This window comes from Nanorana parkeri, unplaced genomic scaffold, assembly GCF_000935625.1.
Source record: "Nanorana parkeri isolate BGI_ZX_2015 unplaced genomic scaffold, ASM93562v1 scaffold1473, whole genome shotgun sequence".
Taxonomy (NCBI): domain Eukaryota; kingdom Metazoa; phylum Chordata; class Amphibia; order Anura; family Dicroglossidae; genus Nanorana; species Nanorana parkeri.
In genome coordinates this window covers 316,997-329,016 of record NW_017307741.1, presented here as the reverse complement: position 1 = coordinate 329,016, position 12,020 = coordinate 316,997, and the positions used below count along the sequence as shown (strand labels likewise).

Here is a 12,020-nt window from a genome sequence, read left to right as displayed (position 1 = left end):
AAATTTGTTCCAAATCAGCCAAAGAGATTTGTCTGGATTTGTTTTCTCATTTTGTATCTCATAGTTGAGGTCTACCTATGATGCCAATTACAGGCCTCTCTCATCTTTTCAAGTGGGAGAACTTGCACAATTGGTGGCTGACTAAATACTTTTTTTGCCCCACTGTAATAGCAATAACAATAAGTGTAAAAAAAATATATATATTTAAATAAAGTTTAAAAAAAAAAAAACCAAAATGTTTAAGACCCCCACCCGCACATTTACGCACATATAAACGTAAATATGCGTCGCAGTGCACCAGCGTGCAAAAACGACAATTGCGCTACACACGTTACATATCGCAGCGAACGTCAGAGTGAGAGCAATCATTTTAGGGCCATCAATCACTGATGACACTAAACTGAAGCTTTTAAACCGTCGCCCATGGCCAATTTGGGGTATTATCGTTTTTTGAGGTTTCGCGCGCGCAGGCAATTTTAAGGCTTGACATGTTTGGTGTCTTTTTACCCGACGTGACCCCGTCTTTTATATTTTACCAAAAAATTGGGTAATAATAAATGTTTTATCATTTAATAAAGGGGAAACAGTTTTTTTAAAAAATTTCGGTAATTTTTCCTTAATATAGTAAAAAATAAAAACCGCAGTGGTGATTTAAATACCACCAAAAGAAAGCTCTATCTGTCCCCAAAAAATTGTATAAAAATGGTAAAAAATTAACTGACGTTTATGACGGAATAAACGTCAGTCAAAGTACCGCAGCGCTGAATACTGAAAAATGGCCTGGATTCTCTGAACGGGTAGACTCCGAGGGCAGGTATGTCTTTGTGAAATGCTCCATCCAGAACAAACTGATCACCCTAGCGAATGTGTTCCTACCGAACTAGGGACAAATCCCCCAGGTGCTTTCCATTTTGGCGCAGCTGTCGGATTTCACAGAGGGCGTTCTCATTTTAGGGGGGGACTTTAATGTGGTGCTTGATCCTAGCCTGGACACTACATCTGGGAAGTCTCAAGTCTCTTTCTCCTCCATTAATAGATTGAAAAAGAGACTACATTCTCTCCAGCTGGTCGACATCTGGAGAATTCAACACCCGACCCATAGAGACTATACTTGCTATTCCGGTCCCCATAGATCTCACAGCAGAATAGACTCCTCTCCTGGTCGCCCGACACGTCGACCGGTGCACAAATATGGTCCAATCATTCCCCTGTCTCACTGGCCCTTACGATACCTCACACAAGTAGGTCTTCTTATTCATGGAAACTGAATGAGACCCTCCTTCTGGATCTTTGCTGTAAGGCCGACATCCATTCCACAATCACCAATTTTCTTTTAGGCAAATAGTACGTACAGCGCTCTCGGATTAAACCTGGGGACGTGGATTGTATGACCCTAGATAGTATGCAGCCCTGAGAACCAGGAGGAGTACCTGTGGATATAAAAACCAAAACGAAAAACAAGAGGGCGCAAGACTAGGTCGGCTGGCTGACTGGGCTGAATATATCAAAGAAGGTGACAGGAAAAATATGTATATATATATATATATGTATATATCACGTGTATAGTGCACTTGTGTGGGTCTGGGAACCAGATGCAAACCGGTCAGTGAGGAGAATCATTGCCGACGGGCAAGAGTCCTGGCCCGGATGGTTTCACTGTCCGTTTTTATAAACGCTTCCAGGATATCTTAACATCCCCTCTTCTGAACTCCTTTAACGCTCTCTCCTCTACGTGCCACTTTCCCAGCCAATCGCTAGAGGCTCAGGTAGTGGTTCTACCCAAGCCAGGTAAAGATACCATGCACTGCAATAATTTCCGTCCTATTTCCTTGATCAATGTAGATGTTAAGCTGTATGCCAAACTTCTGGCACATCGCTTAACCGACCTGATCCCGCAGCTCATTCACAAAGATCAAGTGGGGTTTGTACCCAGGCGCAGTGTCAAGGATAATACCAAACACAGAATGCACTTGGGCCTCCCCCCTGAGTTTGTTGACAGGATCATGGCATTGTATCACCGGCCCTTTCCTAGGGTGCGGGTCAATGGAAATTTGTCGGCTCCATTCCCGATCTATAATGGCACCAGGCAGGGCTGCCCCCTTTCCCCCTTGCTCTATATCTTGGTGATGGAGCACTTAGCCAATGCGATTAGAGGCAATGACTCCGTCCGGGGACTTCAGATAGGTGGCCAAGTACATAAACTTGGTCTCTATGCGGACGACTTGCTTATATATCTATCGAATCCTATCGTGGGCATTCCCTCCCTGATGGAGGAATTTAAACTCTTTGGCCGCCTGTCCAACTATCGGTTGAACCTACAGAAGTGTGAACTACTGAATGTTTCCTTGCCCCGAGCTGAGGCAGACTGTGTGAGTGGCTCCTTCCCCATTACGCTGAAATCCGACTACATGACTTATTTGGGTGTCCGCATCCCATCGGACCTTTACTCCTTCAAATTATGCCCCCTTACTTCTTTAACAGATTGCGTTCCGCCATCATACGCTACATATGGAGGTGCCGCAAACCAAGGATACGGTATGCGGTCTTAACTATGAGGAGGGAACGAGGTGGGGCAGCACTCCCGGACCTCGAGGTCTACTATAGAGTCACTCACTTATCACATCTGGAAGACTGGTTTGACACCAGGAACCCGGCGGGAACTGTCCCCGTCTCCTCTCACAAATCTCCCCTGGCTCCCGTCCCAGCAACGGCCCCCTAGTTCTACACTACCCTTCTTTCTCACCCCGGTGCTCAAAGTGTGGGATTCTACAAGGCTCAAATACAAATTGTTGCCTTCCTGGGGCTTGATGACCCCCATCCTGGCCCATCCGGAGTTTCCCCCTGGGTGCAGGGTCCTTAGGTTCCTGAGCTGGGAAGCGACAGCTCCTTCATACATTTTTCAGGGACTACGCGGGGGATCCCTCAAATCCTTGGCCCAACTTTTTGCCCCTGACCCTGTGCCGCTAAATACATGGTTTGCCTACCACCAACTTCAACACTTTGTACGTAGACTTTTCTCATACGGCTCCATGCAAGACCTCCTGACTGTATTTGAACAACTATGTGCAGCAGGCGAATCCCCACCCCATCTTATATCATTTTTGTACGATTTCCTACTTTTTGGGGACGGAGGGCAATCCCGTACTTCATCTCCGCATGGGAGTGGGAATTGGGCGTGGTCCTTTCCGAGAAGGAGAGACGGAAATGCTTCTGCTTCACTCATAGTCTCTGCATGTCCTCATCGGTGCAGGAACGCAATTACAAACTCTTGACTAGATGGTACAGAGCTCCGGCTAGGATGCACCAGATTTTTCCCTCTCTACCGGACACTTACTGGAGGTGCCAAACGGGTGTTGGTACGTTATCACATATTTGGTGGAGCTGCCCCCTGATTGCCCCCTTTTGGCGAACCATCTCACACGTGTACTCGAGAATGTCTGCCAGTGATCTCCATCTCACGCCTCAAATGGCAATATTGTCGGCTTTTTTGGGTTCCATCTCCCGGGCAAAGAAATCCCTCTTATGATTTTTTGTAAACGCCGCTAGGGCGTTGATCCCGAGACACTGGAACTCTCAGGTGGTTCCAACCCTGGGGGAATGGACCGCGGAAATGTGCCGTCTAATGAGATCTTAGGAGCTGATTGCCGAGCGGCTGGACAGGTCTGAGTCATTCCAGTCCAGATGGAGGCCATGGCTAATGTTTATGGCAACGGATGAGTTTAGGACAATGACATAAATGCATGATCTGCTCTCCTTGACCACGTAATCATCCTCTACCCCCCCCCCCTTCCTTCTCTCCCCTTCTTTCTTTCCCCTTTTGTGTGTCCCTCTGTTGTCCGCTTGTCTTCTTGTGAGTCAATTTTTATGTTGTTTTTGCAAAGCGGCTCTAGGTGGGGCAAATTACCTGATGGTTAGGGAATCAGGGCTTTCGCAGGATTTCTTGTTTCTAACCTGATGCTGAAGACCCAGGTCCTCGCCCGACTCAATAGCGTTGACCCCCCTCGGGGGTGGGGGCTCTAGCAGTCTGAGACCCTCATGGCAGGGACAAGACTTTGGGCAGAGGCACGGCTCGAATCTGGGCACAATGTCATATAAATTGCTTATACGGTTGTTATTATTTACAGCTATGTTATTATTCTCAAGGATGCTCACCTGACGCTGCCTTTGTATGTTGTTTTAATTTTCTGTCTGTGAAAAACTCAATAAACAATATTTCTGTAAAAAAAGAAAAATAGCCTGGATGGGAAGGGGGTTTAACACCGCGGACTTCAAGTGGTTAAACTAGGGATGCACTGATACCATTTTTTTCAAGACAAGAAAGCGTACCAAAACTTTTTCTCAAGTACTCGCCAATACCAATTACTAGGGATGCACCGATATATCGGCCGAAAATAGCACTTTTGGCAAAATGCCTCCATTCTTTCTCTCCTCCCCCCTGGGTGCTGCTCTGTGTCCCAGCGAGGAGGAGAGAAACTGTCGCAGGAGGCCGAGCGCTGTGAGCTGCCGGCGTCTCTCCTCCCTGCGTCGCTCAGCCTCCTGTCACAGATCGGGAGAGCGGTGTGTGACAGCCACTCCAGGATAGAGAGCGGCGGTGTGAACAGAGACCGCTTTCATTGCTGTCACAGGGGGCTGAGCTCTCCTCCCGCACCGCCCAGCCTCCTTAGACAGCTGTCAGGATGGAGAGAGGGTACAAACACTCAGCGATCAGTGATTGCTGAGTGTTTGTAAATAATTGAGGACCTAGTGGGGAAAATTGATCAAAACTGGAGCAAACAGAATCTGGAGTAGTTGCCCATGGCAACCAATCAGCATCTCTCTTCAGTTTGCTCAGGTAAGATTTGAAAATGAAATAGAGACGCTGATTGGCTGCAGTGCAAATCTCCAGATTTTGTCTGCTCCAGTTTTGATAAATTCCCCCCCTGTCGTTTTTTCTCCGCCTATGCTCCACACAGAGAGCTTGACCCTCGTTAAGCCACTTCAAATGGGTGGGCAGGTCACAATCCCCTGAAGAAGCCAAGTTGTGAAACGCGTAGGGATTGGACATACATAATATACGACCCACACTTTAAGAAGCACTGGTCTAGGACACCACTGTATTGATTTTTGTCTGGGGAAAGAATTTCACTTAAACTTTTTTCTAGTATTAATTTTTGAAATTTTCTCTCCATTTAGTGACTAGTATTGTTATGATTACTGGTAATGTTATCAGAATAATGAGAATTGTGGGATTGTAATAACTGGGTTAAGCAGATTTTAATTTCATCAAAAGCTAGACATGTTTTGCCACTAGATTTAAGTAACTTTTTTTCTCTCTTCCTTTAGGAACGTTTAAACTTGTTATAGAATTTTCAGAAGAATATCCAAATAAACCTCCAACAGTTAGATTTGTATCCAAAATGTTTCATCCAAATGGTGAGTGATAGTTGGAAATATGTATAAAAATTGTTTATTTTCTGTGCATTGAGGGAAATGGGATTCGTAGATGTTTTGGTGCCAATTACAGTGGCATTTGGACACTGGCATAAAAAGAAAAGTGTCCTAGGAGGATGGATGTCCTTTCTCTGAGTTTAACCATTTTAACTAGCAGGTTTTTGTCTTTCAAAAATGTTTTTCTTCAATAAAGACTTTGTTGCATGCTGCTTGAGTTAGTGTCTTTATGCAGCTATCGGGACCATTGTATCCTAAGCAATGACTTTGGAGACCATGCCCAGGACCTGCTGGACTGGACGACTGCAGGGCTTGCCTGGATTTGAAATTTGGGCACTGGACATGTGGCTTGTGGTTCTTACTAGACCTCTGTGTACTGTGTTTATTAGCTGTAGACTAGGGCTGCAGCTAACGATTATTTTCAAAATCAATTAGTTAGCCGATTAAGTTCATTAATTGGATTAATACAAATAAAAAATAAAGATTTCAGCGATGAGACTACTTTGTATTGAGATTGTAGTCCATCACGGGAGCAAGCTTGGAACGATGGAAGGAGAAAAAAAAAAGTGTGGTGTGCAGTATAGTGAAATAGAAAGTGTAAAATTATACAGCAATCAATGCAGAATGGCACTGGCTATAGAGGACTACAAATCCCAGCAATACTACATTATACAGCGCAATGCAGGATACCACCAGCTATAGAGGAATACAACAAATCCCAGTAATAATACACTATACAGAGGCACAATGCAGAATGCCACCAGCTTTAGAGGAACACAACAAATCCCAGCAATAATACAGTATAGTATAATATATTAGTGCTGGGATTTGTTGTATTCCTCTATAGCTGGTGGTATTCTGCAGTGCGCTGTATAATCATTATACAGCACACTGCAGAATACCACCAGCTATAGAGGAATACAACAAATCCCAATAATACATTATACATACAGTGTATAACTTATTGCTGGATTTATATTCCTCTATAGCGGATATAAAGCGTAAGGTACAGAGCTTGAAAAATTTTAGCGTGTCTCGTCAGTCAAAATTTCATCAGTCAGCATGACCGGACTATAGGCTCGAAATAAAAAAAATGTGTTCCCTACTTTATATTATAAAACATTTATTCTTACCCATATTTTTGGTAAAATATAAAAGACGGGGTCATGTCGGGTATATAGACACCAAACATGTCAAGCCTTAAAATTGCACTCGCCTGCAAAATCACAAACGACCACACCGAAAATTGCCCATAGGCGACGCTTTAAACGCTTTTATTGCTCATCAGTTTAGTGTTATTAGTGACTAATAGCCCAGAATTATTACTCTCACTCCGACGTTTGCGGTGATATGTAACATGTGCAGCCCAATAGGCGCAACTGTCGTTTTTTCACGTTGGCGCACCTGACGCGTGTTTGCGTGTGTATGTGGGGGCGGGGGACTTTAAAAAAAAAAGTAGTTTTTTTTTGTTTTGTTTTTTATGCTCCTTTTATTTTTTTTATTACTCTTATTTTCCCACTTAACTTTATTGCTACCACATGGGGGTCTAAAAGGCCCCCTATGTGATAGCCAATTTACATGACAGGTCCTCTTTATGGAGACATTAGAGACCCCCAGAGAAGCTGATGAAGCAGAGATCTGCTTCACCAGTTTCTCCCCAGCTTCTGAAGCTGGAGAGTGACAGAGGAATGCAGAAGTGATGTAATATACATCACTTCCTGCATTCGGGGACTGGAGAGGAGATAAAAGGGAGATCGTGTACCAATCTCCTTTTGATCTCCTGTCACAGAGCAGCCGTGACAGTTCCAGCCGCACCGGGCACAGCGGGTCTCAGATTTGGCATCGGCAGTGACAGCAACTGCTAATACAAGCGAAAATTGCCCATAGGCGATGCTTTAAACGCTTTTATTGCTCATCAGTTTAGTGTTATTAGTGATTAATGGCCCGAGAATTATTACTCTCACTCTCACGTTCGCTGCAATATGTAACGTGCGGCACAATCGTCGTTTTCGCACGTAGGCTAAGCGAGATGCCCGATCGCTTGAATGTAAAGCTCCCGGCCGTTTAATTACAACGACCGGCTGGGAAGTTACTTGTCAGGCTCCGCCGTCCTCTCGTCCTGGCAATGTACCATCAGCTATAGAGGGATACAAATCCCACTATCCCAGCAAACATTAATACAGCACCATGTGGGTGGAAAGTCCAGGCAGTCTTACCGAAAACACTCTCCAAGCAACTTTCTTCCCTGAGATCGTGGGCCTGTCTGTCGGCAGCTGCCATCCCCCCATGCCTGCTTCTCCTGGCTTTATGTTCAGTGTGTGTGCCAATCGTGGATGGGTGGGCAGTGGCAAGCAGGGCCGGACTTGCCATCGGGCATACCGTGCACTTTCCCGGTGGGCCGGGCCGAACACAATCAGCCTAATGTTCGTCCCGGCCCGTTATGCCTGAAGCTGCTGGCAGCCGAAGGGGGCGGGGAGCTGGTTCCGTGGGATGGGCTGCGGAGGGGATTGTGGTAAGCAGTCCCCACAGCTGCGACCCGTCCTGTCAGCTCTCTCTCTCTCTCTCTTCTCCCGGCCGCTGCAGATACAGAGCGGCCCGGGAGGAGAGAGCTGACAGGAGGGATTGCAGCTGCGGGGACATCAGCACAGACACTGCGCTGCCACGATCCTCTCTGCAGCTCAGGAGAAGAAAAGCCAATGTTCTATCGAAAGTTCCAACTTCTGAGATCTCCAACGACCCGACGTAAGGTGCCCATACACCTGCCGATTATCGTACGATAATCACGGGTGATCACGCGATCATACGAATCGGCAGGTATATGAGCAGCGTGCAACCACATTTACTGTACGGTCGCACGACTTTCCTCTTACGAGCATGCTAGAAAATCGGCAGTTTGGTAGCACGATCTCAAGACAAAAGCTGCATGGGCTGCCCTCTCATCATTGCAATCATCGACAAGCCCTCCCCTCAGCGGGGAGGGCTTGCGATGATCGCAAGTACGATCTGCCTGTCCAAGATGGGCAGGTCGTACGAAATTTTAATGACCTTACAACCATCGCACAACGAAAGTTGTAGTCGTAAAGGTGTATGGGCAGCTTTACTTAGAAGTAAGAGGATCGGCCGAGAAGGGTGTACTGTATGTGGGCCACCCGCGGCATTTCAAAAATACACATACTGCAGATTTTAATAAATATTAAAATGAACTAGGGTCAGACTATTTCAGCATGTTTATTAATCTGAATTGCCCCACTTAATATGGCCGCTGCTTGCGCCCATATTGAGTGGAGCACTCAGATTAATAACGTGCATGATTAGTCTGATCGTAGTTTATTTTAATACTTTATTGCTCTGTAGTATGTGTTTAGGGAAATACCACGAGTGGCCTACGTGCAGTAGAGCCTTCTTGGCCAAACCTCTTACTTCTAAGTAAGTCAGGTCGTTGGAGATCTTGAGTTGGAGTCCGGCTGCCTTTCTGAAAGCCCACTGAATAGTCGGGCTCCTCGGTGGCCACCTCCAGCTTCCTCCTCCCACTTCAGCTGCCATAGGCTGGGATGAAGACTGCAGGGCTACCATTGGCAGAGAAAGAGCGGGTCCTGAAGTGAGGGCACAAGGAGGCATCTGGGCATCGTGCTGGACTGGAGGCTTTACCTGAGACCAGAAACCCCCCCCCCCCCCACCGCTGGCCTCTGCACTGTAAGTCACACTGCTTACCTCTGCACTCTGCGTCACACCACTAACCTCTGCGTCACACCGTAGACCTCTGCACTCTGCATCACACCGCTGACCTCTGCATCACACCTCTGACCTCTGCATCACACCGCTGACCTCTGCACTCTGCATCACACCGCTGACCTCTGCATTGTGAGTCACAACGCTGCACTCTGCGGGACACCACTGACCTCTGCACTATAAGTCACACCGCTGACTTCTGCCCTCTGCGTCACACTGCTATCCTCTGTACTCTGCATCACGCCGCTGACTTCTGCACTCTGCGTTGCACCGCTGACCTCTGTACTCTGCATTACACCACTGACCTCTGCGTTACAAGTGACCCCTGGACCTCGGCAATTTAATTTTTCAAATTGATTCGGCTACAGTATAAGTCAGAGCTGTATAAATGTATAATAATAGTGTGTGACTGTGGGGGGACATTAGAGTGTTAGCTACTTTAGTGCAGAGAATGCCAGGGGGGGTTGGGGGGCCAGTTTTCTCTATAGCAATATGCAGGGCTTGAAAAATTTTAGGGTGTCTCACCAGTCAGTCAAAAATGTCACCAGTCAGCATGACCGGACTATAGCCTTGCAATTTATGTTAAAAAATTTTGGGGACAGATAGAGCTTTCTTTTTGGAGGTATATTATCACCACTAGGGGGGGGGTTATTTTTTACTATATAATGAAAAAAGTACCGTAAATTTTGAATAACATTTTTTCCGCCTACGTTATGTTATAAAACATCTATTCTTACCCATATTTTTGGTAAAATATGAAAGACGGTGTCACGTCGGGTATATAGACACCAAACATGTCAAGCCTTAAAATTGCGTGCGCCTGCAAAATCGCAAAAAACAACCACTGAAAATTGGCAATAGGCGACGCTTAAAACGCTTTTACTGCTCACCAGTTTAGTGTTATCAGTAATTAATGGCCCTAAAATTATTGCTCACACTCCGATGTTCGCGGTTATATGTAACATGTGCGGCACAATAGGCGCAATCGTTGTTTTCGCACGTAGGCGCACCTGACGCATATCTGCATGTGTATGTGGGGGGCGGAGGACTTAAAAAATTTTTTTTAATGCTTCTTTATTTTTTTTAATGATTCTTTAATTTCTGTATTACTTTTTTTTTTTTTACATAACTTTATTGCTATCACATGGGGGGGGGCTAAGAATGTGATAGCCCCTATGTCAGGGGTGCCCACAATTTTTAGTGTTAAGATCTACTTTTCAAATGACGAGCTACATGAGATCTACCAACGAAAAAAAAACCTCCCTCGCTCTCTCTCTCTCCTGGCTTTCTCTCCTTGCTCTCTCTCCTGGCTTTCTCTCTCTCCTGGCTGTCTGTCCTTGCTCATCCTCCTGGCTGTATCTCCTCTCTCTCTCCTGGCTGTATCTGCTCACTCTCTCTCCTTGCTCTCTCCCCTGGCTGTCTTTCCTCTCTCTCCTGGCTCACCTTGCTGTATTTTGGAATAGGCTGTGTCAACTAATATTCATTGATACATGGCACTTCAACCACTAGCATCCACCAGAAAGGTGTCCGGGAGCTTGGCTCAGCAGGCTCAAGCTAATAGGTAATCATGTGTGCACAGCTAAGTAAATATACCAAAATGGAATAAAGGGGCCACCATTCACACCCTTCGTGATCTACCAGCATCAGCTTTGAGAGCTACTGGTAGATCACAATCTACCTAATGGGCACCCCTGCCCTATGTGATAGCCAATTTACATGACAGGTCCTCTTTATGGAGACATTAGAGACCCCCAGAGAAGCTGATGAAGCAGAGATCTGCTTCACTAGCTTCTCCCCAGCTTCTGAAGCTGGAGAGTGACAGAGGAATGAGGAATGCGGAAGTGATGTAATATACATCACTTACTTCATTCGGGGACTGGAGAGGAGATAAAAAAACGATCGTGATCCGGCCGGCTCACTTTTTTGTGGGGCAGGAGGAGGCGTGGTGGGCAATTGAAGTGAATGGCACCGTAGCCACACCCTCCGGCCGCAAATGCTGCAAGCACTATTTTGATCGGACCGGACCGCAGGCACAATGTGCCTTGCCATCCCCTGCGGGCGATCACATTGCTGCCGGAGGGCGTGGCTACGGTACCATTCACTTCAATGGCCCTTCACGCCCCCTCCTGCCCCACAAAAAAGTGAGCCGGCCGGAATGCGATGCAGTGCGTTCCGGACAGAATCGGGCCGGAACGCACTGCATATGGTGTGAACTAACCCAAACAAAGGACTCTGCTTTAGTATCAGCATATAATGTAAAAAAATCTTTTAACCCTTTAATCTTAAGTTAAAACTGTATTGAGTTAATAAATAACAAATATTTGTAAATTTCAAATTGTGCCTTTTGTGCGAAACGATAAAAAATTAAAGAACACAACTGTAAATAAGCAACTTATGTAAAAATAGTTTGTGCACTGTGTGGGTGTTGTGATGAAAAGATACAGGTGTACATTTAATCTCAACACAGCGTATTAACGCACGGCAATGTGTTATGATGCTTTGTACGTGTGTGGGGTGGGGAGTTGTGGGTTTTTTTGTTTTTTTTTTACTGTTGAGGGGACTTTGCCGAAATATCAGGGATCTAAACAGACCCGGAAAACCAAAAAAAACATTTATCCAGAGATGTGTGCATACTTATTAATGGGCCCCCTACTTAAACAGTGAGGATGGACTTGGTTAAACTCAACAATCCATAACCAAAAAATGACTACCAAAAGCGCTCAGTACTGAGTCTGGAGAAGGCTCAGTCCGCAGTGGTTATAAAGGATCGGAGAAACCAAATGGATACAAATAATAATATAATAATAATAGTTGCACTACATCCCACCCCCTTTAGACAGAACAATGTTTAAAAATATGCACAA

The 12,020-nt window shown here is 45.8% G+C and overlaps 1 protein-coding gene across 1 annotated transcript in view; it reads left to right on the top strand.

Moving 5' to 3' along the window:
* Positions 1 to 12,020, top strand: part of LOC108798430 (ubiquitin-conjugating enzyme E2 B) — a 108,880-nt gene that overhangs the window by 74,821 nt on the left and 22,039 nt on the right. Inside the window, exon 4 of the mRNA XM_018570183.1 lies at positions 5,323 to 5,412. Within this exon, the coding sequence (XP_018425685.1) occupies positions 5,323 to 5,412 (90 nt within the window). The remainder of the gene's footprint in view (positions 1 to 5,322; positions 5,413 to 12,020) is intronic.